General features: G+C 38.7%; 1 protein-coding gene across 1 annotated transcript in view; it reads right to left on the bottom strand.

The window, feature by feature from the left end:
- Positions 1 to 603: 603 nt before the first annotated feature.
- LOC134541084 (lipase 3-like) overlaps positions 604 to 26,964 on the bottom strand; it is a 42,966-nt gene continuing 16,605 nt past the window's right edge. Inside the window, exons 2-10 of the mRNA XM_063384237.1 lie at positions 24,274 to 24,424; positions 21,076 to 22,105; positions 15,452 to 15,566; positions 9,829 to 10,072; positions 9,288 to 9,443; positions 7,414 to 7,498; positions 6,269 to 6,408; positions 4,189 to 4,441; positions 604 to 2,260 (exon numbers count right to left, since the gene is read on the bottom strand). Of these exons, the coding sequence (XP_063240307.1) occupies positions 4,292 to 4,441; positions 6,269 to 6,408; positions 7,414 to 7,498; positions 9,288 to 9,443; positions 9,829 to 10,072; positions 15,452 to 15,566; positions 21,076 to 22,105; positions 24,274 to 24,360 (2,007 nt within the window). The 5' untranslated portion in view covers positions 24,361 to 24,424 and the 3' untranslated portion in view covers positions 604 to 2,260; positions 4,189 to 4,291. The remainder of the gene's footprint in view (positions 2,261 to 4,188; positions 4,442 to 6,268; positions 6,409 to 7,413; positions 7,499 to 9,287; positions 9,444 to 9,828; positions 10,073 to 15,451; positions 15,567 to 21,075; positions 22,106 to 24,273; positions 24,425 to 26,964) is intronic.

Below are 26,964 nucleotides of genomic sequence, written 5' to 3'. Positions count from 1 at the left end.
GTAAAATGACACGACCGTCCAGATTAAATACAAGTTCAGGGTTGACATGAAAAAAAAAAAACGAAACAAATACTTAATACAATGTAATAGCTGTTATCCTCATTTACTGTGTGAGTACCACGTTGGTACATTAATTATTTCTTTGAATTCGGCATATGTAATTATGAGGAAAAAACCTTCAGATTGAATGTATTCGTGAAGCGATATTCATTGCAAGTTCATTAGTACGTTGCTGTTGACTGAAAAAAAAAATCTAACCAATATGGTGGGAAGCACAGCTTATTTAAAAATTGTCATCAGTTGATTGCTTTGATTTGCCCACATGTATTGGAAGGTTTTGTGGCTTTCTCTCCCCCCTCCCCCCGAATCATTTTACACCGTAGTTTTGCTCGTTTGACGGAACCTATGAGTATTTATGTCTGTCTCTCATAACAGTTTCATTTCATAGTTATTAAAATATTGGGTTTCCATTAAACGCAAGGCAGCTTAGTTTTGTTGTGTTATTTCAATACTATAATAGATGTGTGGTATTTGTTCATGTACCTACAAATGATTATTATTGGTTTTTTGTTCATGTGTTTTGACAAATAATTCACAACTCTCTTGATAACAATACAAGTAGGCTTTATTATTAACAGCAACATTTAAAACAAAACAACATACAAATGCGATTTTTCATACCATGGAAACAAATTTGAAATGATCTATCAATAGTATAGTATATCTAATTTTCTTCTTCTGGACCTATTCAGTAATGACTGAATTTATAAATAATATTAATAGCATATTTTAAACAAATAGTTTGAGGAATTTTATTCGTATAATACTGAAAGTTTTTTTTTTACTTCTCCCTTTTAATATATAAGTTGTCTTAACTTGCTTCAATAACAGTGTTAAACATTCATGTGTTTACACATGCGCAAAAAAAATTGTGTGCATTTTATGTTTACTTTTTCTGTTCCCAATGACCTTTTGTATTCGCATCAGCGCAAAATGTAGAGGGACGTGCAAACTATTCAATGACGTTGACGGGGGGAGGGGGGACATATATGTATGTTGAGATCTTTTAATACTGTTGTTAGCGGAGTGAAATTTTGAATTATACGTTGTAGACATCTCTAAAGCAAACAAAAAAATTCCGGGTAATCACAATTAAAAACAGAAATTGATAAAATAGAAGTCTCGTGCAATATTTATCTTGCGGAAAAAAATCCTTATTTAATATAAATGTAAATGTGGGAAAATGAAGGTAAACGAAGGTGGGGGAGAGACAGGTACTTTAACTCCACAGGTTAATTTACGGGAGAAAGGGGGTTGTTGAGTTTCTTTCCCTCCCCCTCCTCACCGTAGGTTAGAACGGTCCTGAAAATTCAGCTCACACATTTTGTCATTTTGGTAAGCTTAATGACGTGTTTGTACGAATTATGGAGAAAATAAATAAACAATTCCGTTAAGTCTCGATCTCACACGCAGTTTTTTTGTCATCATTTATTTTAAGGCTTTTTATAAAATTTTAACTCGATACCTCCTTTTCATTTTTGTTCCACCACCGATATTTTCAAAAGATATTTAGTGTAAATATCATGGTTTGTAAAAAAGGCGCGTAAGTGATGATAATTACGATTAATTGCGGACCTTTTTTACACCCATTATATTATAGTTAGTGAACGTCTCTGTCGACAATTGCTATGGCAGAAAAACAAATTCAAGGGACGTATCGGACAAAAATTTTAGAAAGAGCCCTTAAAAAACCCTTAAAAAAACTTTGTGTGTAAGAACGATTCTTGGTAGTTAAAACTCACTGAAGAGTTAGCCTCCGTAGATTAGTTGGCAACGAACCAGTTTTCGGTTAGGGGCTCTGGGTTCGAATTCCAGGTCGTGGATGTAATTTGCGTTGACTGCGAAACTTCCCAACATCTGCAACCACTATTACATAACTACACGGTGTTTCAAAACAAATACAAATTCAATGATTGACTTACTGGTGATTTTCGAACTTGCTAGTGTGCCACTCATCTTTTTTTTTAAAAAAAGTTCACAATCATTTTTTTTTTGTTATTGCTTTGAACGTCAGGCGCGCATGCTGATTTGCTGGCTCTTCTTCCGTCGGACTGGAAACCTACGGCATAAAATTAACCGCAGTAGTCTTTAGCTGTGTGTAAACCGTGCCATGTTTATCAGAGCTGGGAAATAGTCGAGCGGCAATAGTTTTTCTTTCGTGTCGATTCATACGCGGAGTAGGTGGTCCCGTTTTTGTTTTCTGAAACACAATCAAAGTAGCATGTTAAAAGGCTGAATTTCTCATATTTGCGTACACCCAGGTCAGCTTATGATGTGTGCTTTAGAAAAATAATTTCCCCTTGGGTTATCAAATCTAAATTAGGAAAGTACTCAACATAAGTTTAAATACTTACATAGTTTTAGTTTTTTAATGTTAGGTTTTTAATATCTATGTAATTTTTTAACGCATTTAATAGATGAATTAACTCATTATATATTAGACCAAAAAAACTGGATAAAAAATTTCAACACTGATAACCTTTTGAAGTTTATAAGGTCGATATTTTCTTCATACCTATCCTGTTACTTTTACTATTTTTACATTTAATTATATAAATAAAATCACAGTATGTATTTACTCTGGAAACTATGTGAAACAACCATTTAAAGGGTAAAATGTTTCAACACCATAGTTATTTTTTTATTTATTGTACAATAAGTTAATTTTAACACTTGACACCTATATTCGTATTGAAAAGCGTGTATTTTTAAGATAATTAGAGAACAATTACACGTATTATTTTTATCGTGACCTAAAATGGATGTTTTTAAAAAGACTGCAAGTATGAAAGTCTTTACATTTGTCCAAATAAGTAACATCACTTTGATGCATCAGTTTCAGGGTTGTGTCCGAGGTAGGTATTCTACGAGGTTCGAATTCGAGATATATTTATGCATCTCTGATATTTATCTGTGTAAGTTATTTTGCAGAGTAACTTAATCGCGTATACCTTACTTACAATTTATTGCGTGCGCAAACATGATTAATGACGGGTGTTCATAGAGTTTACCGCAGGGTCATCGAAAACAATTGAAAGCTTCCTCCAAATTAAATATATCAAACCCCAAGGTTAAAAACAAATATATAATGTAAACGACACTGTGGCCATAACAGTAAACGTGATCTGTAACTTGAAAGATTTCCTATGAATTCTATTAACAATAGATTTGTAATTTTCGTCCTGTCAGGTAAACCCCCCCCCCCCCCCCCCGGGTCAAAATCCCACCCAGGTCTTACCAAAAAATTTTTTTAGCAATTCTTTCAGTATTCGCCAGAGATGTGTAACATCTAACCTCGGTAACGAGCAAATTCGTGTGTTAAAATGTTGCAAACACACTTATAACACGAAATTTAAAGTAGAGAGCGTGACAAATATACAAAAAAAAAAATGTGATTTCAAATATATTTCTGAACACGAATCACACGAAGTTTTCGCACCCCCCCCCCCCCCCCCGGCTTGAAATCGCTCCCGGAGTAGCTACGCCGAAGGAATTTTTTATATTGAAAATAATAATATCTACATGTCCAGAGGTGCCCACCCCCCCAAACACTATGACTCACCCCCCCTAACCTAATGATGCGCCCCCCTCCCCCCCGAAATTTTTTATGCCATTTTCTCAATGATTTACTCAATGATTTTATAATATTATACTTTTTTAGTATTATATTTTATCACATTTTGCATTAATTAAAACTGATTTTCTAATAATAATTTTGGTCATATCAGGTAATATTTCCATCCTGAACCGACAGATGCCAAACTGCTTTTGTTGAGGAAAGTGCGGAGTTGCCAATTTGATTTACAAGATCCCTTTCAATTATCAAAGTACCAGAAACGTATTTTCACATTAGAAGCTATAATTATGTCAATAATATATACATTTTTCTCGTCTTTTAACCCCCCCCCCCCCCTGAAATTTTAATGACGCAGTCTGCGTCGTTACCCCTCCCTTGTGGGTACCCCTGACATGTCGATGGTAAAATTCGTTAAACGGTTGATACTGTGAAGTTTCCCCTTTGGCTTTGCGAACCTTTTGTTTCGCGCCACCCGCCGCAGATGGCAGCACCGTGGTTGTTACGCACACCCGAGACACCTGAGCGAGCCCTGGAGGTTGCCGGGTTCTCACCACGTTTATCCCCTCGAGAGAGGGGTGGTCCCTGTTGTCTTGTCGGGGTTCCCCCTCCTCCTTTTGTCCGTGTTTGCCGGGGAGTGGGGTGGTCGGCATCCTTTCAGCGGAGCTTCAGCAGCTTCAGCAGCGGCTCGTACAGCATCTGGTCCACGTCGGCCGCCCACAGGAAGCTGAGGTGGCTGAAGGATCGAGACGGCACGAGGCGGCTGCTCACCACGTTGGGCAGACTTCCCTCCAGCCAGGCCATGTCCTGCGAACCAAGCACACACACACCCCTCCCCTCTTCACGATGCGGTCCCTGCAACAGGCTTGCTACAATGGGGGGAAGTCAGGAGGAATTAAAATGGTTCAGGAAATACCCTGCCTTGAAAAGTCAGCGAAATAAAATGGTTCAGGAAATACCCTTGGAAAAGTCACGGGAAATAAAATGGTTCAGGAAATACCCTTGGAAAAGTCACGGGAAATAAAATGGTTCAGGAAATACCCTTGAGAAAGTCAGGGGAAATAAAATGGTTCAGGAAATACCCTTGAAAAATTCAGGGGAAATAAAATGGTTCAAGAAATACCCTTGAAAAAGTCAGGGGAAATAAAATGGTTCAGGAAATACCCTTGGAAAAGTCACGGGAAATAAAATGGTTCAGGAAATACCCTTGAGAAAGTCAGGGGAAATAAAATGGTTCAGGAAATACCCTTGAAAAATTCAGGGGAAATAAAATGGTTCAAGAAATACCCTTGAAAAAGTCAGGGGAAATAAAATGGTTCAGGAAATACCCTTGGAAAGTTAAGGGAAATAAAATAGTTCTGGAAACACGCTTGGAAAGTCAGGGGAAATAAAATGGTTCAGGAAATACCCTTGAAAAGTCAGGAGGAATAAAATGGTTCAGGAAATACCTTTGAAAACGTCAGCGGAAATAAAATGGTTCAGGAAATACCCTTGAAAAGGCAGGGGAAATCACCAAATAATTTTGTAGCCCTCCCTCCATTTTGCGACAGCAAAATCTAAACCGGAAATAACCATTTCCGCCAACGTTCAGGCGCGTTTTATAACTTAAGCAATAGATAGTTTAAAAAAAGGGCCTTTTTATAATATGCCTTTAATATTTAATACTTTAGATAGCTCATGTGTTTTTTATATATACCATTTTTTTGTTATTTTCATATTTGCACTGATATGGTAATTCGTTTTTTATTTAAAATGTATTTGTGACAATTTTTGATTATATATAGGCTATAATATTTATCAGGTTTATTATGCATGTACCTAGTTAGTAAGGATGTATGTGGTTAAGTGTAAGACAAGGCTGTACGCCTTAACTTCGCCACCTAAAATAAGGCAGTAAATAAAATAAATTGCGTCTATGAGTGGACACCCCTGAGCGATGAATTCTGGGAACAGTTCAGGAGTTCCGTTAGCCTGGCGGTGTTCCCAGGCGTGCGGAGCATTGTTGCCAAGCGTACCCGAAGTGCTCCGTTACACGTACCCATAATACTATGTCCGTACGCAGTACCCGAGAAGGTCCGCTCTGGTACGCAAATGTACCCGAATTTCGGAGAGAAAAAAAAGTATATGTCAAAATATTATTTAACAGAATTCATTTGGAATGTAAAAACCAATTAGAGCGGGAAACAGTCTTTGCAAAATCTTTTCTTTTCATGCTGCAACTCTTATTTGTAACTCATTTTGACCTTTACGACGTTGGTACATTAAAAAAAAAAAACACGAATACATGCCGATTAATTTTGATTGTTCCAAGTAGTTCTGTCCTAGACATACTTATTACAAAATATTTTGTTGTACAAGTGCGTCATATATTGGTCAAAATCACACTGTTCTGGTGAAATAAGCACTAATAAACATTTAAGCATATGAAACATTTGGTCACTAATATGCTGTTTTTGTGAATCACCAGAATTCACAAAAAAGAAAAAAATTCTGACACTGTAATCTCATGTTAAAACAACAAAAACAAATTGGTTAAAAAAAACATAAAAGCGTGTCTACTTATTGCGTTTGGGCAGAACGCCGCTAGCAGAAACACAACCCTGCTGGTGAATGCAAACTCGCTCTGACGTTTACCTCGATGCTGGTGAACGGGTCGCTGTCACCGTAGAAGATGGAGGTGGCCGAAGTGATCCTGCCGACGTCGTAGTCGGGTGGGTGGTCCCGCCGGTACCTCTCCATGTTGTTGCCACCGAAGTCGAACTTGCTGAAGTTGCCTGCAACGAGAAATTTCCTGGAAACCAACTTGTTGAAGTTGCCTGCGTCAGGAACGTCTCTGAAAACGAACTTGCTGGAGTTGCCTCCATTAATAACATCTCTGAAAATAAACTTGTTGAAGTTGGCCTGCGTCAGGAACTTCTCTGAAAACGAATGTGCTGAAGTTGCCTTGCATCAGGAATTTCTCTGAAAACGAATCTACTGAAGTTGAGCGCAGCAGAAATTTCTGAAAACGAACTTGTTGACGTTGCCTGCATCAAGAACTTCTCTGAAAACGAACATGCTGAAGTTGCCTTGCATCATAAACTTATCTGAAAACTAACCTACTGAAGTGGAGCGCATCTGAAAATTCTATGAAAAAGGAAACTGTTGAAGTTGCTGACGAGACTATCAGCTTCGCAACAGCAAGCTCTGCCATCCTTGCCGAAATAACCCTTTCCTCTGATGGAGTAGTTTGATAATTCTGTGAGAAGTTATGGATGTACTCCATTGCAGTAGATTTGTAAGAATCAAGTCTGGCAAATAAATTTGTGTTCAAGCCGATTTATATGTTCCAAATATAAACATATGTAGATAAGCAGAAGCACTGTGAAATAATGGATATAACATTTATGAGAAATCAGAGTTTCAATTGTTTTTAAAGATTTCAAAGAAAATGTTCCGTAATTATTAATCATTTCACATAAATTATTTTAACAAAGATACACCTTACCAAACCTGTAGTTCAAGCATGAAGAACATTGCGCTAATATTCTATTTACTGATTAATGCATTGGCGATATGTGACATTTGTAATAGTTTGTTAACACAGATAGTGTAGACTGAAATATTGTTCTGAAAAAAAATTGTGTCCAATTAAAAGATGTATGCTTTTGAGCTGCAGTAATGTTTTTACTGTTGCCTCTTTTTTCCAGCCTAGTGATAGGTGCCAAAATTGTTTACGTATAAAAACTCTGCATTGGAGAGTTAAAACCTTAGTGACTTGTAGCTGGTTGTGAACTTACCTGTGTACATACCCTGAAGAAAATGCGACAGAGTTCTGACAGAGGTCTGCGAAGGGTAGTGGCCAAACAACATTGGGAGCAGCGTCTGGAACACATTAGTAATGAAATGTAGCAGCAAATTATATGTTGAACCACTTTATTTGGTTTGTACATGGATGTACAAGAAGATACGAGGAATGCTGATTTACGTTCGTGGCACATAGGCTTAGCACATGACATAAAATAAGAACGGAGAAAGAGGTAAATCAGAAACATTTCCTCTGAATCATATATGAGCCGAGTTGGTGTTATTACTAATCGAACCCGAGTCACAGAAAAGTCACCCATATTAACAATAACTTGAGAGATAATCATTAAAATGTGAATGTAAAAAGAGTTCAATAATTTTCTATTAGTTTAAAAGTGGTGTCTCTAGGTTTTCCGGAATCTCACGTAGACAGTGACCCTTCTATTGTTTCGAAGGTCAAGTGTGCAAAATTTCATCAATATCGGGGTAAAACTACTGTAGATTTATATAAGAAACGAACAGACTTAAAGTATTCTTTATATATGTATATATGTATACATGTACCTATATATGTATGTATACACATGTATATGTATGTTTATATATAATATATGTGTGTGTATATGTATATTTGTTTGTGTGTATATATATAATTCATCTCCCATATCCAGTGAGAAGGGAACTTTACAAGTGCCATGATGCCACCGTATAGGAGATCGCTTGCCCTGCAACGACTTGTTTCAGTGGTCACGGGATGTGGCACTTATCCATTCTGATCATCCGATCAAGTGGACCCCTTTAGTAGGAGTCGCGTGCCCCAGCCGCAATGACGAGGATTTGCGATGGACGTCGCTTCCCCCCACCCTCTTCCCCTCCTCCCGCGCAGGAAGCCGTCAATCATTGGCCGGTGTCCGCGCCATTCGCTTGGCCTGCGATGCGCTAATTGGCGCCCGCGTCCTGCTGCGCAGAGGCTACCCGTCTGTGAGTTCACATACGATAGCAAACATCAACTGTGAAATGTCGCACATAAAATATTATTTCCTCTGGCGATTGATGTTAGCGGAATTTACATGTGCTTTATAAGATCGTTCTGCAATGGGGGTTGGTTCCTTGGTGAAACATTTTGCACATATGACTTAGTCAGTGACAAGCATTTGTGTGAAAAATAAATTGGGAAATAACAGGACAAACAGTATTAAATACTGAAAACCGTTTAAATACTAAAAAACCAAAGCCTGCGAATATGTGGTGCATTGCACTGCACTGGACACCAGAAGTGAGAGGAATCTGTTTATTTTGTTGGCCGTAGGGTTAAAGACAGGTGGCCAATCAGAGCAGGTCCTGACCCTAATTGGTTCCTGCGACAGCCATTCGTGATCGACCAACATTTTGCTAAGTATTGTGGCCAGTCATACAGGTCTTAGGCATCGGCAGCCAAGATGCGAAGGGTTGTTCAGTTTGCCAATCAGAACAGGTAATACCTCTGATTGGTTCTCGAGACACCCATTCACATTCTACCACTTATACTGGGCTAAGGTGTTTGGCCAATCATGTCTTGGACCCCAGAGTCCAAGAAGTCGAAGGGTTGTTCAGTTGGTCAATCAGAAAAGGACCTACTTCTGATTGGTTCCCGAGACACCCATTCACATTATACCACTTATATGGGCTAAGGTTTTTGGCCAATCATGTATTGGGCCTCGGGAATCCAAGATTGCAATGGTTTTCAGTTGGCCAATCAGAACAGGACCTACCTCTGATTGGTTCCCGAGACAGCCACTCACGATTGATCAACTTCAAATCGCCCAAGGGTTGTTGCCAATAGTGTATTTTTTCAAATTTTATTTCGTGGACTGAGGGCGGGTCTTACGTTGTTGATGTTGGCCGCATACCCGGCGACAGTGTGGAGGATGTTGGCGCAGATGCCTTGCCCGATGTACCTCTCCCGGCAGACGGGCGCCAGCCTGCGGTGCAGCATGGGCGGGTCGGGCGGGAACCCACGCATTCCCGAGTAGATGCTCATCTTCTGCGACAGTAGACCACATTGCATCACAGCGAGGTTCACCAGACATACATACATCACAGATAATTTCACCAGACCACGTTACATCTCTGTGAGTTTCACCAGACCATGCTACTTCACAGGGATCTTAAACAGACTACATTACATCTCAGTGGGCACCGTCGCCTTGATCTTCTCTCTGTACTCGGGATGCTCTGACAGCAGCATCAAGGCCATAGATGACTTTAACTCACCTGTAGCGCGCTCCAGATGGCAGTGTAATGCTGGAACACGCTGGTGTTGTGGCGCAACCGCACCACGGGCATCAGCAGCACTATCGCCTTGCCTTTCGTGTTGTGTTTTGATTGCTCTGACAGCAGCATAGAGACCATAGATGACTTTAACTCACCTGTAGCGCGCTCCAGATGGCAGCGTAGTGCCTGAACACGCTGGTGTTGTGGCGCAGCCGCACCACGGGCGCCAGCAGCACCGTCGCCTTGATCTTGGCGTTGTACTCGGGCCGCTCCGACAGCAGCACCACGGCGACGGTCGCGCCCATGGAGTGCCCCACGAAGTGGAGTTGCTCGCGTCCTGTGGCCCGCAGCACGTGGTCGACCATCGCGGCGAGATCGAACCTTCCTAGCTCGTCCCAGCTGCGGCAAGGGACCATAGGTTAGAAGGATGCGTTCATGCAAGATTTTCTGGTGATCTTTTGTGCATCTGGAACGTTGCTTTGCGACTTTCCAGCATAACTGTCGAATTCACAGGATGTAAATAAACATGTTATTTGAGAAACACAGCCTAAACCAAAAACCTAATTTCGTTAAAAAAAAAAATGGTTGTCTGTAAAGTCGGTTTACGGACGATAGTTTAACGTGACAACATCATAACAAAACATTGATGAATTGATTGCATTGTTTTGTGAATAAAATTTAATCATTTTTATTGAATTATCACTATTTTGTATGGATACAAAGGAGTGAAATGAAATCGACAATTTAATTGATAAATTTTCTTTTATTTGCACTCATTAATTAAAATATGTTTATTACTTTAACGAAGAGATTATTTTAACTATAACTTTTATACATGTTGCTATATTTAACTTCTTCCAATCTGTGATATTCTGTTAAGGATAGGACGATGATAGGAAAAGTAGGAAACGAATGGGAGTGTTTGAAGTTTAATGTGCCTCGAAAAAGTCAAATCGATGGTTGTTCCAATCGAGTGGAAGAGAGATAGATGCGTCGCAAGCGTACAATTAGCGTAACGGGACACAGTGTAACGGGACAATGTGCGTAACGGGGCAATGAGTCATCCTTTTTCGTGCGTGCAGCTGGCGTTCATCGATTTATTAGACGTTGTCACGTCAAAAAATAATAGTTATTCACAGAGCATATCTAATTGATTTGGCAATTAAGTATCAAACACTGGATTTGGAATTTCGGTCTTTTCAAAGTACGATGATACGATTTCTTATAACCTCAGAAAATCGCTCAGCTCCTTCCACCGTAAAATGTATTTTGGTCAGTATACGCCCTTGTAATTTGGCCAGTGTGGTCTTTGTCAATCATCCGTCCATTCGAGGAACACGCAACAGTAGTTCCTGCGACGAGTGATCTTAAATATTCGGATTGAAGGGTGAGAGAGATCCCGACTGAAGCTTCGTCGTGAAAACAGTCCGACACAGACTTCGTGAGCTAAATCAACTTCAATTTCGCTCTTCATTTGCATTGTGGAGGGTTGTCTCCTTTGCAGTGTCCTGCTACTTCTTTGCAAAAAAAAAGAGTTCGCACTTGTCTGTGGTGGAGAGTAGTCGTTACCTAATGTACCATGTATACGGGAAATACGATGTAATGGTACTCTGATTTTACACGAATTAAAGTATGTTATAAAATATTATAATAAAGCTAGTAGCCCTGAAGGAGGAAGAATGCAGTCTCGGGTGAAATTGGAATGAACATTTAGAGTGGGTTGTTTCGTTGGGGATAGGAATTGTTTATGACTGAGCAGAGTCAGGTTTCGTGTTATTACATTCGTCAAACACTGACGTCATTTCGTCATACCAATCACCATTTAAACTTGCAAAAAAAATACATGAACTATTAACGGTACTGTCACCATCGTCATAATGCAACTACAAAACATTTTGTAAATAGAGCTTCCACGACTGATGATGGTTAATAAGTTTGAATTACATATTGAGTCGTTAAAACACAGTTTCACAATGAAAACACCATACTTCGCACAATGTTTTGTGAAAGCGGATTCTTATAGTGCCCATATAGTAATGATTGCATGGCCAACCCCTGAACTAGTAATGCCAACTGATTATTGCAAATGAGTAAAAAACTGCACATATTAAATTTAATTTGATCCATTTTTGAACCTTGCTAAGTATCTGGTGTGATATTTTTTTTTACATATAACTCTAGTATGTGTTGTTCATACCAAGTAGAAAGAACTTAATTGTATACAACTCATTAGAACCTGGAATACAACTCTCTATAGCAATATTATAGTGTGAACCAGATGTAAAATTAGAGTATTCAGTCCCATTACAAAGTTGGACTAGAGTTTGGAACCCTGAATTAAATACTTAAATGATACAGTCACAACAATGCTCTACAAAGTGTGATTGAGTGCGGAATTCTGAATTAAATACTATAAATACTACCCATAAACACTACCATCACAGTAACATACGTTGGACTGAGTGTGAAACACTGAGTTAAATACTCTAAATGCTGCGATCACAATAAAATTCTACATGTTGGACTAGAGTGTGGAACCCTGAGTTAAAATTTATGCTAATCGCTGCCGTTGCAATAACGTTCTATAATTTTGTAGTTATTGAATGGATTTTACACTATTGAAAAAATGGAAGCCATTTTAATTGGATAATAGCGTTGACTAAGATGAATTAAATCACATCTATCCTGGAGTTTATCATTCTAATATTTCGTTCTCAAATATAAGTCCTATTTTTACAAATAAAATGTGCTAGAATAAAGGTTGCGTTATTCGGTACATGTGTTAACCCCCCCCCCCCACCCCCCCCCCCCCCCCCCCACCCTACATGCAATCCGAGCTCAAAAGACTTAACTGGCTGGGGATGGTGACCTCTCTCTTTTCTTCAATGCAATTGTGCATTGCTTTGAAACTGAATCCTGCAACGCGCAACTTTTCCGAGTTTATGAAATTCAGTAAGTTTGAAAGACGAATTAAACGCTTCATTGTATTGTTTTGCTTTTATATTGTTTAAATGTCCCCTTCCTCCCTCTTTTCAACGTTGGTTAAACGGTACACCGGTGTTTTGGGCTGTAAAATTTAGTGGCGGACAAAAATATATTTCAGTGTAGTGAGCAATGTAACATATATGCTTTTTATTTAGATATTTTTTTATCTCTCTTTTACGGTCATGCAAAATAACAACGGAATTTATGGTATCTGTTATGTTTATTAGGTGACACCTCTTGGAGAAATCGATCAATTACAAATTTTTTAAAATTAAATTGGCCGCTTGATAATGGCATGATTGCATTTATTAAGGGAAGGGAATTTTTTTTAATTTTCTTATAAAACAAATTTTTATAACTGTCATAACTTTGATTGGACCGATTTTGAAGTCATAGCAATAATTTTCTGTAATGTTTATATTTTAGTTTGAGTGAGGAAAAAAATAAATTAAATTAAAAACAAACCACTTACTGTGTTTTTGTGAAAATTTCTTTAATCTGTTTTAGGACACTACATAATTATTAAGCTTTAATAAATCTTGCATTTCAAAATGTTTTTAAATACATGAACTAGAAAATTTGTAAATGTGTTGTTTGTTTCGTGCTATTATTTTAATCATATGTATTACTAAATTATGAAAATAAAATGAGCTCGTAATATGTAAAATATTTTTAATACTAAAACAGCTTTTATCTTAACTAATAATAATAAGTCAGGCGACTAGAAACAAAAAAAAAATTAAAAAGTTTTTAAAATAAATTTATTTTAGGTCATAACCGTTATTTATTTGAATACACTTCGGCAAATAACACTTAGTGCTTTAATTTTGGAATAAATTAAATAAATCGTTACAGGTTTGTAGTATGTAATATACATGCAATTATTGATTTGTATGTAATCTTAAAGACAAGCTATACATTTTACTAGCTTGCAACGTTAGACATTGGCCTCGCTTTTAAACGACTTAGCGTTCAATCATAATCATGCCATTCTGATTAGTTTCTGCTTAGTCTCCATAAATTACTCGATGTAATTGTAGGGTTCAGGTTGTGGATGTGAATTGACCTCCATATTTGATATTTTATATGGCCACGTACTTTGATGACCTTGAATTTCACCCTTGCAGCCATTTTGAATCCGCTATTATTATACCGCCATTTTTAATCCTGCTAATTTGTAAAATAAAAAAATAAAAATTCTGGTCACTGTCAGTTTAAATTCTGCCATCATATTACCATGTTGAATTAAATAACATATATTTAAAACAATTTAAATAATTTCATTATCTTTAAAAATTATAAGAAAGGTATTTAAAATATTCATAATGTAAATAAAATAAATTTACATAATGAACTGCTCTTTGCTTCTAGCGCGGTGTCTCCTCTGAACTGGCGGGCAGTCTTCTCGTCGTGCATAGGGCAACTATGTGAATTGATGGGAAAATAAAGATAAATGCAAGGCTCTTGGATACTTTCAATAATCTGTACTGGGCGTCTCATAGCTAAGGATAAATATGAAAACACGCTTTTAAGTGAATTTCACTCTTCTAAAACTACATTTAAAAAAACGAAATACTGTAACATTAACTACCCATCAGTTCTCAAGGCTGTCTTGGTATTAAATATTAGACAGACTTCACTGGGATGTTTTGAGCAGTTTACCAAATGACATGGTTTCATCTGAAACTGTGCACACCATACGCTGTAAATCACGTTTGTAAATGAAACAGGAATATGCATGAAAATTTATAGATATTGTTTTTTTAAATTTGTACGTTTACATGAAAACAGCACATGACTACAAAATAGTCCACAGTTATGTTTTGTGTTGTCCTAGTACCTCCTATAGTTGTGAAGTTGTTTTTTTTTTTTTTTTTTTTTTTGTAAACTGTTCCCTCAATAGCTTTCCAGTATTATTAACTGCGCACATTGACAAGCATAATAAAAACAAAATATATATATATATATATAACCAAATTTATGTAATATTTAATTATTTTTTCAATGTTTTAAAGAAATTAAGCTTGAATGAAACAGCAATCAAAATGCGTCAATTTTCGTAAGAAATACTCAAAACGTATTTTATAATACATGCAGAAATAACCTTAGCTGCGCGTTGTTCATCATGGGCAGTAAGCGTGGGCGAGGCCAGAAACCGCAGTTTCTACAACTCGCTAAGTGCATAGTAATTCAGGTGCACCCCACACTGGTGAAGAATCATTTATAATCGACGGCGGGGGTGCGTGTATTGTGGGATAGGTTTGGCACACGGGCCTGTGTGGGTCGCTGGTAGGTTGTGTGATGCTATAAAAGTTACGTGTACCTAATTCGGCGGGGGAGTGAAGCTACCCCACCAGTTAGATCGGCCTAACTGGCGTGATGTAGTGACGTGTTGGCACCTGGTTTGCAAAGGAATCTTTTGTGGAAAAGGGCCAAGATAATAATTCCCGTGACTGCGGAGTAGCCCCCACCTGTAGGGGAAGCCTAAGATGTACATCAAGTTCTGTCCCTGCCCGAACACGCCCGAATATTCACCTTCGGCCAACCTCGGGTTTATATATATATATATATATATTTCTCTGTTTTATTTTAATGTAGCTATACTAACCTAACTAACAATCCATAGTGTTTTAAAGTGTTTTAATGTAGCTAACCTAACCGACCACTTTTAATATTTGAATTCAATTTTTCCTGCGCAAAAATTAAAAAAAAATCCCGAGGTTGGCCGAAGGTGAATATTTCGGGCGTGTTCGGGCAGGGACAGAACTTGATGGACATCTCAGGCTTAGCTACCTGTAGTCCCAGTAGTCTGCGTCGTCCGTCGTCAGGTTGAGGTGTTGACGCGAGTAGAAGGTCCCCCGGAAGTTCCCCAGCCACACGTCCCAGCCGGCGTCGGACAGCTTGTAGCCTGCGGGCGTGGGAGAGGGGGAAAAAAAATATCCATTCATGGGGACTGTCGACACAAGTGAAAACTTAAAACTTTGTTTTTAAATGTGTAAAACGTAGAGACCTGTAAAATTCGCGATTTCAAATCCCCTAAAGGATAGACTCCATGATCCTCTATGCACTCGTGCAAATTACATCTGCTGAATTGGTTACCGCCGACTCGTGTAACACCGTTGACTGGAATGATCGTGATTAGCTAATTCTTCTGCTAAAAGATTTTTCATCAGCCCAGAGTCCTTCAGATAAACTGTGGCCCCGATAACTGAAGCAAAATAATGTCAAAAGTATTTGGACTCTATCCTATCGCGAAATGAATCCGCGAATTTTACAGGTCTCTAGTAATACATCATTTCTAAGTCGAATGTACGTAAGAAAATGATTTTTTGGTGTTACATCAGTACGATGTCAGCATGACATCATTTATCCCTACATCATTTTTTTTAGTCAAAACAGAAGTCAGTGGTATGTCAAAATTTACGTAAAAAATTCATCACCTAGCTATGACTTACCAGTGATGTCAGACCTGGGTAATGTATTCACGTGGTCAAATTAACTTCACTTACTGCTACTACAGCCATGTAGGTGATGCGAACTCACAAGATTTTTACCCATCCAAAAAAAATACTCCAACACGCACATGATACAGTCGAGTATATACAATGTATTAGTGTATATATGCGTATACATGTACACAGGCCGCTGCGCGTCGCCAGTCTGGCGCAACACGTCACTAGCATGTCGGTGACGCGAACCCATAAGTTTTGCCCCTACCAAAAATCGCTCAACGCGGCTGAAGAAGTTTTCACTTCAAAAATATTAGTTTCATGGTAGGCTTAAAATTTCCCGTGGGAATGAGTATGAAAAGCCCAGGATGCAGCAAAGTGCAGGAGGGACTTCACCTCAACTAGGAAACACTGCGCTAAAATGTAAACCGACAGTAAGTATAAACTGTTCAACAGAACTTTAAAACGCAGTGCTGTGACCTTGCGGCGAAGGTCAACTATAGAAATCCACCCCAAGAAAAAAAAATCTAAATGCGAGTGGCTGTATCGGTTGCCGGTTTACAAAAACGAACCGAAACGTAGGATGTAGAATTTTAAGACCTCTCTCTGCAGACGGTTTCTAGATAGAGTTGCTGAAAATTCCACATTCCAGAGAGAGAAAAAAAAAATCCCCAAAACGATACAATTTCGGCAACTTTTCCCCAAATATCTTATTATCTACCTTACCTACCGATTCATGTAAGCTATTATTTATTATCGTTGTTGGCAGCTTGAACCGGTGGAATTATTTGTTCAGGGAGGTAAAATTATCGTACATAATAATATATTAAAATTTTTAATTTTATAAATAAAAAGAAAATGTTGCCTGACCAGAAAAATTAAAAACCTGCTGTGTGGGTGCCACATTTGCTTTCTTCGTGATTTTTTTATATACTGCATCATAACGAGTTTTTTTTCCTGGTCAGGCTATAGATATATTTACTTCATACGATACATAAATGACACCATTAGATGGAATAGTAACTTTATAAAAAGGTAAGTGTACTATTGTGTAGCTTAGTGAGTGACAAAAGTACAATTACGGCAAGATAATTTAAATTTGTGTGAATTTCTTAAGAATATACCAACACAAAATAAGCAGGTTCACTGCCATAAAAATACTTATACAATTTACTCGGTACCGAAAGTTTATTCCCCAGGGTATTCGTTTCCTAAAAAATTCCCCCAAAAAATGTTTCCCTCCAAAATTGCGAACAAAACCCCCAATCTGTAGTCGCTGTCTCGCTGTATAATGCTAGAATCACAATTGAGCCTATACCACGGTGCGATAACAGAACATCGCGTTATTGTGAACATGCGAATTTTTATCGAGTGAAGAACATAAATTAACAAGTGTATAAAATCTTTCTTGCTATTAAATATCGCGTTATTGTTAACATGCAGATTTTTATCGAGTGACGAACAAAAATTAACGCGTGTATAAAATCTTTCTTACTATTAAATATGCACCAAACATACGGCAGCCATCGATATTTACAGGTTTCTTTAAAATTGTATCATCTTAGCTCTCGGTATACGGCATTTGGTAGTAGTTTCTTGAAAGGTGACGGAAGTCAAGGAACGGAAATGTGTAACAACCGCGGTGCCGCCATCTGTGGAGGATCGCACATACCAAAGTTCACAAAAATTACAAAGGGAAACTTAATACTATAATCTGTTTGATGACATTTAACAAGATGGGCAGTATTTAAATAAAATTTCCTCGTCGATAATCAGGTCCAAATCCGGGATTTGGTATTTTTTCGGAGCCATTTCATTATATAGTTTAAAAAGATTCGATAGTCAACATGGCTGCTCCGGCAGCGAATTCTAGCGGTGGGTGCGAAAACTACGCGTAATTACGTGTATAGAAATTTAGTTGCAAACACACACTTTACTTATATTTATCACACTCGGCATTATTTAAAAAAAAAAAAAATTTCTAGGTTATATTCCGTGTCAGAGATTCTTATTATAAGTGTATTTGCAACATGAGAACACATGAATTAGCTCGTTACCGAGGTTTCATGTCACGCATGTGTGGCGAGTATTGAAAGACCCGCTTACATTAAATTTAAATTAAATATACGCTCTGAAAAACCGCGGTGTGTGATTGCATTTCAATAGTTTTCCACGCAAAACCCTGAAAAAATTACACAAATAATAATATTCCCAATGCACTGATCCAGCAGTCTTTTGGAAAACAGATTTTCATGTCAGTAACTTAGCGCCTGCGACGCGATGTATTTATACGTATAATCTTTTTGCAATCATGATTGGTTAAAAATTAGTTTGCACTTCTGACGTCCATTTAAAGTGATATGATTAAGTTGATTCAAGTAGGTTAAGATGTTTATTAATTTTTTTTTAAAATACTTTCAATACTTCAAATAATCGTACAATGTAAAACTACTCTTTGAAACAGTGGCTAATTATACTGAATTTATTTTCTGCAGCAGTTATCATACAATAAAAAAATCAGTTTTTTTATTATCTTGGTACTTACCTTGTTTTTTATAAATGACAATATACTGGTTGTTTTGGTTCATTATTTTTTTTGTAGCTATTAGAATCAGTGTTGCGTGTTGTCCTTAGCACATTTACCTCTTTTTACGTGATTTATATCAAACTGTAATTGACACACATGTTTGATACCATCAGTTGAAACCAACAGCAATTCAGTCGAAAAACAACACACAACGCATTATCCACAATTATGTTTATCGCAAGAGAAACTAGGCGCCCAACTATCGTTATCAATTTTGGGTGATCTCCACCTTTTCCGGGTCAATTGGATCTAGTTTATGTTTTCGTTCTGCGCGATAGAAAATTGATACAATTAATTTTTCTTGGGGTATTTTTATGGTTTGGGAAATCTATAATATAAAAATGAATCGCAAAATGTGTTGGTAAGCGCATAACTCAACAACGCCTGGACCAATTTCGCCAATTTTTTTTTAAATGTTCGTTGAAGTTCAAAGATGGTTTTTACGGCTAGAAAAATTCGAATAATTGCCGGAAAAACCCTTAAACCAGCCCTTTTCTTTTTTCCATACAAACGTTTTCTAACTAAAACGAGCACTCGTTGTTTAAACAATGTAGGTATGTTCCTAACGTCAAAGAGTCAATTTGCACTTTATTAGGCCTACCTCTGTAAAAAATTCAATCATATTTATCAAAACAGTGTGCGTTGGAGCACAGATAAACAAAACAAAAAAAAAATGAAATAGAATAGTTCAATTTGGTCGGCTTCGCGATATTATTTCATTTATTTTACTTTAAAATGCATCAGTTTTCAAGTCATTACATCAGTCAAACAAAACCAGGTTTACCAAAGGTATTTCATAAGTTTAAGTTTTATTATTTCATTTCCCTATTTTAAAAACGGCTTGAAGGATTTGACTCCAAGTCATATCAAATTAAAAAAAAGTTGAAACAACAACTGTCAGTGTTTTTTTTTCTTGGATTTTAGGTTAACTACCCTAATGAGTTTGCTTTTGTCAACTTATACACGAAACAAATTCTTACCTATATAGTGTTTTGTGCAGTGTTCATTTACCTATGATCGCTAATTATTGCATGTGACAAAATAATCTAGAATATAGATATGCCTCCTATTAGACGAATCAATTTAGGTAGAAGAACCCGAAATGCTACAAACCAAGCTAATTACCGATCTAATCATGCACTACAATGAAAATAAAAATTATTATGTTTCACATGATTAACAATAAAGAGATTACTTATTTATTTTTTATTTATCTTTTTATTTATATGTTTAATTTAATTATATTTCTTATTCACAACACCCTATCACCAGGGTGACGGTTCTGTTCAGGAGAATTTTTTGCCCCGACTATAAAATATGTAGGAACAAAAAAATGTCACATTAAAAATCATATTGACAGGACTTCATTGCAATTTAATTAGGCAGTACGAAGTCTGCCGGGTCAGCTAGTATTAAATAAAGTTGGTATCATACTCATTGAAGTCCGCTTATTTAAGCTTTTAGATAAAGTGTTTAAGTATTCACATAAAATTAGTTTAATTTTATTTTAATTTTGTTCAGATCGCACGGATAAAGTTCAAAATATTTAGCCATTCTTCACTAAGGAGAGAAAAATAAAATTCTTTTTTTGATGAAGAATGAAAATGTTTTCAACTATTCTAAAAAAAATCGTTGTGCCCAGATAAGGGTAAATTTTTACAGAAGAATAGAAATACTGTTTAGTTCTTATCTAACACTATGGCTAATTTTTTTTAGCCGGAAAAACATATGTGGCCAAACACAACTTTGTTCTCCATATATAAATTAACCATATTATTTGTATAATCATTTAACGAATGGAACATAGCAGCTAATTTAAAAGTAAATTAATACTGAAATGTAAAGATACATATGAAGTACCATTATATTAAAATTCTGCAGAAATCTAGGGCCTGCTTTTCATGGGAAAATAATTAGCTTTAAACTATATTATTATTAAAGACCACAAAATAAAAACTATTACACACCTGTGTGCAAAATATTATTCACTCAGTACATTTATTTTAGGTACTTCTCATTTGAGAAGAAATTTTTTTTTTTTTGGCACTCTTGATTGGTCAAGAATTTGCATATAAAACCGGAAAATCTGAAATATTTCTGGGTAGAAAATGTATCTTTGTCTTTTACTATTTGCAGGTTTATTTCCGCACGAAAACTTAGTGACATTTTCCTTTTAAAAAAAATTAACTTAAAACTCTGAACATTTACATATAAAGGCTTAGTTGTAAAGGTGTTTGTCTATTTGAGTTCAATTTTTGTCATCAAGAATGTTAAAACGGGTACTTATCATCTCGCCTGATTAATACAAATCCACCCTTTATCAGGCGGGGTCCATAATCCAAGGTTTCGCAATGAAATCATCGGTGTTAACTTGCACTTACCCAGTGCCTTGCCCGGTCCAGTCAGTACCCAGTCCAGAGAGCTGGCTAGCACCCCATGCTGTAACAGGACCACGGGTCGCCTCGTGCTGGTCTTCTGCGCTGAGAACCAGGCCCTTTGAGCCTCGTCGATCTTCTGATCCTCCTGACCCATCGGTGTTTCCTCATCTTTGAGCTGGGATCTTGCCTCCGCCAACCCGATGTTGCCTTCTTCGATTCCGACGCTCGCCTCGTCCGCACCGACGCTACTCCCATTGACACTGACACTCCTCTCCACTGTCCTGATGCTACCCTCGTTTATCATCCATTTACCCTCTTTCGATCTGATGCGACGCCCGTCCTTCCCGGCGGTCCCCGCCGTCGTCGTCTTGACCTTCACCCTGGCTGTCCTGGAATTCTCATCTGCAAACGCAGAATTCCCGTTGGCTGTCCTGGAATTCCTCTTTGGAAACTCGTAATTCACATAGGTGGTCCTGGTTTTACCCTCTGCAGACACGGAATTCCCATAATCTTTCTGGGAACTCCCGTCGGCTGTCCGGGAACTCACGTCGGCTGTCCGGGAACTCACGTCGGCTGTCCGGGAACTCCCGTCGGCTGTCCGGGATCTCCCGTCGGCTTTCCGGGAACTCCCGTCGGCTGTCCGGGAACTCCCGTCGGCTGTCCGGGAATTCCTGTCGGCCGTTCTGGAAGTCTCCTTATCCGTCGGCGCCCAAAGCTGCTGCTCCATCGGCGACCGGTGCTGGCTCTCTCCCCGGCACGGGTCCACGTACTCGTGGATGCTGAGCCTCCTCATGGGCGCTTCCTTGTCGTCGTCGTCCTCGTCCTCATCTGCGGACCGTTTCGCCTCTCGCTGCTCCCCCCTCTCATCGCGCAAGCCGCCACCGTCGAGGTACTGGAGCAGTTCTTCTTCGTCGTCGACATGGGCTGGCTGTCTGCCGCTGTGCGGGATGCGGTGCATGTTCAGGACGTAGCCGTCCTCCGTGACCACCTGGTGCATCTCCACCGGGTAGCCGTGCTGCTTGATGAGCTCGTGCTGGAACAGGCGGGAAATTCACATACTCAGCTCCTCTTGAGGGATCCATTTGTTATTTGAACTCAATTTGAAATCAACCTATGAAAAAAAAAGGTGGGTTGACTGTAAAGTCTGTTTACGGACGATAATTTTACGTGATAACGTCATAAGAAAACATTGATGAAAAATTGCATACTTTTTAATTTCCAAATATTATTTACAATTTTTTTAAATATATTTTTTTTAAATATTATCACGAACAATTAGTTAAAAAGCCTGCCTTAACCTGTTTGATATTATAGAAGATTTTCTCGCACGGTGGTTGGCCGATTCTTGCACGCTCGGCTCAGGCGGAACGTGACAATTTTTCGTACGTGCAGCCGGTGTTCATCGATTTATAAGACGATATCACGTCAAAATGTCACTGTCCGTAACCACAGGTAATGCCGTGCTGATATGGCCAGGCAAGGCTTTCAAAGTTGGCAGAAAATCGAGAAAAAGCATTTGCTTAGTTCAACTTCTGATTGAACTGGTTTCCGACAAATGTATATTTGAAGGTACGAACATTTAAGTACTATTTGCTGTCAAAGAGACAAAATTTATTTTTGTAGCAATTTGAAGTTAGGCCCACTTTAGTGTTGGTTTTACCATCTGTTGGAGTAAAGCTGAAAGTAAACATTTAATATTGCTTTCAAAAATGGTTCTCCACTAGCAGAGTATACTGATCGTACTATTCTAGTTGTGGAAACATGACAATCATATGACTGACGACTCCTTATTTGAAGCAACGCCAATCATGTGAGACTATAGGTGGCTGCACACCAAGAACTCGACTCCACCGGTAAGGAACCCTAAACCTACGACTCTTTAAATTTTAACATGCCTATTATACGACTTCATGGTCAGAGGCACACCAATCATACGACTCCATGGGAGGTGTGCTCTATCTATATATAGAGACAAGCCGAACAAACAACTCTCTAGGTGTAAACAAGCTAACCATACGACTCTATAGGAAGCAAAATACTGGTTATATGACCCCACATAAAGGGCTAGCCAATCATATTACTCCACAGGTGGATCATGTCAATCATAGATACCTCACATGGGTAGGGAAAGCCAATCATACGACTATATGTGGAGGCAAACCGACAATACGACTCTATAAATTGAGATATTTCGATCATACGACTCCAATGTCGGGACATGTTAATCTTACGATTCCTTTAGTAAGGTGCGCCGAGTATATGGCTCTATAGGTGTAGGTATACCGATCATATGAATCTGCGAGTGGGGTAAGCAAATCCTATGACTCCAATGGGCATGGTGATCGTCTCCTCAGGTGTGGCACATCAATCACATTACTCCATGGGTGGAGCATGTCAATCATATGTCAATTATACGACTCCATGTTTGGAGCACTTCAAATATATGACTTCACAAATGGGGCGTCTGTTGTATGATTCCATTGGGTACGCCGATCATAAGTCTATATGGGTGGGGCATGTTAATCATAAAAAAATGGGGGACAGTTAAATCATATGATTCTACTGGTGACACATGTAAATCATATGAATTCACGGATGGGGCAGATCAATCATATGCCTCCATGGGTGAAGCACATCGATCATTTTACCCTACTGGTGACATGTGTCAATTATATGACTCTACGGATGGGGCAGAACAATCAAATGCCGTTACGGGTAGGGGCACATTAATAATGACTCCACGGGTAGCGCGCATCACTTGGCCTTACGTGTGACGCAAGTCGATCGTATGACTCCACGGGTGGCGGCGCATCAACCACTTGGCCTTACGGGTGACACAAGGCGATCGTATGACTCCACGGGTGGCGCTCATCAATCACTTGGTCTTACATGTGACACAAGTCGATCGTATGACTATGGGTGGCGCACATCTATCACTTGGGCTTACGGGTGACACAAGTCGGTCGTATGACTCCACGGGTGACGTGCATCAATCACTTGGCCCTTACGGGTGACTCAAGGTGATCGTATGACCCCACGGGTGGCGCGCATCAATCACTTGGCCCTTACGGGTGACACAAGGCGATCGTATGACTCCACGGGTGGCGCGCATCAATCACTTGGGCTTACGGGTGACACAAGTCGATCGTATGACTCCACGGGTGGGGAAAGCCAGTGATCGGACTGTGCGGCACGACTCACCGTGGTGCGGAAGTCGGCGCCGGCGATCGCCGCGTGGAGGGCGGCCACGGCCAGGACGCGCAGAGTCCGCGCCGCCCCCGGCCGCATCTCGCCGCCTCAGCGTCGCGACGCCATGCGTCTCGCCACACCTCCCCGCCTCCTGCCCGCGCGTCTGGAACCAGCACCGCGACACTGTGAGCGCGCCAGAGGCGCCCGTTGCAACCTGTGCTATTGAACTGATCATTTCAGCAGCAAGAAATATTTTGAACCAAAACAATTATATGATATAAATATTCAAACGGGCGTAACTGCAAGAAAGAAAATCTGCGTATGAATCATTCAGGCATACAAAACTACATATATTATATACACAAAATACAAAATTGACAACCATTCAAAAAAATATACTTATTAAATTAAAATATACCAACATATTTTTAAAATGAAAACAAAGATTTTCGAAGGCGCAAGAGTACAAAATTCAAAATATTAACAAAAGATTCCCAGGGACGCAAACTTAGATTTTCCAAAAAAGGGAAAATATTTCGCAGTTTTTTCGTTTACAGCTAAAATGTCTGAAATAATAAGCATAGTTATTCGTAAGGTGTCTAAAGTGTCAATTGACACATGATGAATATTCAACAAAATCTTATATATAATAAATGAGGAGTGTTCCACTTATGTAGCTGTAGGTATTTCAAATGTTTCTCTATTGTTACACTTCCATTTATCTATTTTATACACATCTCTATGGAGTGCTACGTGATACGGTTGTCTCCGAGGTATACATACTTACATATATCTTTGGCGTTACAGAGTCAGCGAGTCAGTGACGAGCGTGACCGTTAACGGGATTGAGTACACAGTGCACAGACTTCAAGGCCGGGTAACCTAAGACGCAAAAATAATAATAATTGGTTGTCTGTAAAGTCTGTTTACGGACGATAGTTTAACGTGACGTCATAACAAAACATTGATGAAATGATTGCATACTTTTATGAATAAAATTGAATCTTTTTATTGAATTATCACTATTTTGTATGGATACAAAGGAGTGAAATGAAATCTACTATTTAATTGAAAAAAAAAAACTTTTATTTTCACTCATTAATTCAAATATGTTTATAACTTTAACGAAGAGATTATTTTAACTATAACTTTTATACATGTTTGCTATTTAACTTCTTCCAATCTGTGTTATTCTGTTAAGGATAGGACTATGATAGGAAAAGTAGGAAACGAATGGGAGTGTTTCAAGGATGATGTGCCTCGAAAAAAGTCAAATCGATTGTTGTTCAAATCCACTGGAAGATAGATAGATGCGGCGCAAGCGTACAATGAGCGTAACGGTACAAAGCGTAACGGGATAATGTGTCATCATTTTTCGTGCGTGCAGCCGGCGTTCATCAATTTATTAGACGTTGTCACGTCAAAAAAAATGAGGGGTGTCGCACACAGAACGCGGGGGGTTCCTGCGCCGTCGCTACCGGCGCGGACCTGTTTCGACCTGCGCCGGACCTGTTTCGACCTGCGCCTTGGAGCTTGCGAAGCTCGTGTGCTTTTCGAAAGGAAAGTACGCACAAAGTGAAGCTGGCGAGGCAGATAGCCTGCCTGTTCCACCTGCTTCCATCTGATGCACGGACCAGTATTCGGGTACTTACACGTACCAAAATTACCGTGACTGTACCAGGTACCACAGAATATCCGTTGAGGTACGCGAATGTACCTGAATTTAGGAAGAAAAAAAAACTAAAAGGAAAAAAATAAATAAAACATTGTCATAGTAGTTTATTCTCTTCCTGGTAGCTACAAAGAGAGAGAGAAAGGGAGAGAGAAAGAGAGAGAGAGAGAGAGAGACAAACCGATATGGGTAGGAAGTTATATATAATGCATTCGTATTAATTGATGATAGTTCAGTCGCATTGGAAAAAAAAGTTTAAAATTTTTTTCCCGTATTCTATATTGACAATTATCGCAATCGAACAAAAAACTAAAAAAAAAAAAAAAAAAAAAAAAAAAAACTTTGGGCGCTGGTGGAGCTTAATATATTTATGATATCTCGCAAGAGATTGATTGATGGGACCGGTAGAAGTCGGAAAAATTGTCGAAAGTAAGATTTTGGTAACTTGTTTAATGGTATCGAGCAGAAGCGCAAATCTGTTGATTCCCGGGGTGGGGAAGGGGGGGGGGGGGGGGCGTCTGAAGAGTTTTGCGCGCGGTTTCTAACTGACACAAGAGTCATCTCTGGATAGGAAGCTTATATTTTGTATGCTGCCCATATTTTGGCCTACAAGCATACAATGATCATAAAACTTTTAAAAAAATTACACAGACAGATTTCCATAAAACACAATTTTGACTTTTACGTTGATCAACTCGGTTACACAGTCACGATTTCGAAAGCACAATCAGGATCCCCTTTGTGAGGGGGGGGGTTGTGGTCTTAATTCCAAGGGGGGCCTTCCTTCTCCCCACCCTTATTCGCAGGATACACGCCCATGACTATTGAGTAACAGGCAGACATTTCTAAAGTCGTGAACCGCTGCGCATTTTGTCCACCGGGTGAATTATTTCACAACGCGGAAAACTTTTTTTTTAAAGAGAGAATATCACGAATAAGACTTCCTCCATTTTGCAGTCGATACCATGGTGTTATGTCCAGAAAAGGTTTTCCTTTTTTTCTTTTCCTTTTCGTTTTAACAGTCTTTTAGA

The sequence above is a fragment of the Bacillus rossius genome, chromosome 18 (genome assembly GCF_032445375.1).
Source record: "Bacillus rossius redtenbacheri isolate Brsri chromosome 18, Brsri_v3, whole genome shotgun sequence".
Lineage (NCBI taxonomy): Eukaryota > Metazoa > Arthropoda > Insecta > Phasmatodea > Bacillidae > Bacillus > Bacillus rossius.
The sequence above is the reverse complement of the archived record's forward strand: the minus strand, read 5'-3'. Positions and strand labels throughout refer to the sequence as shown.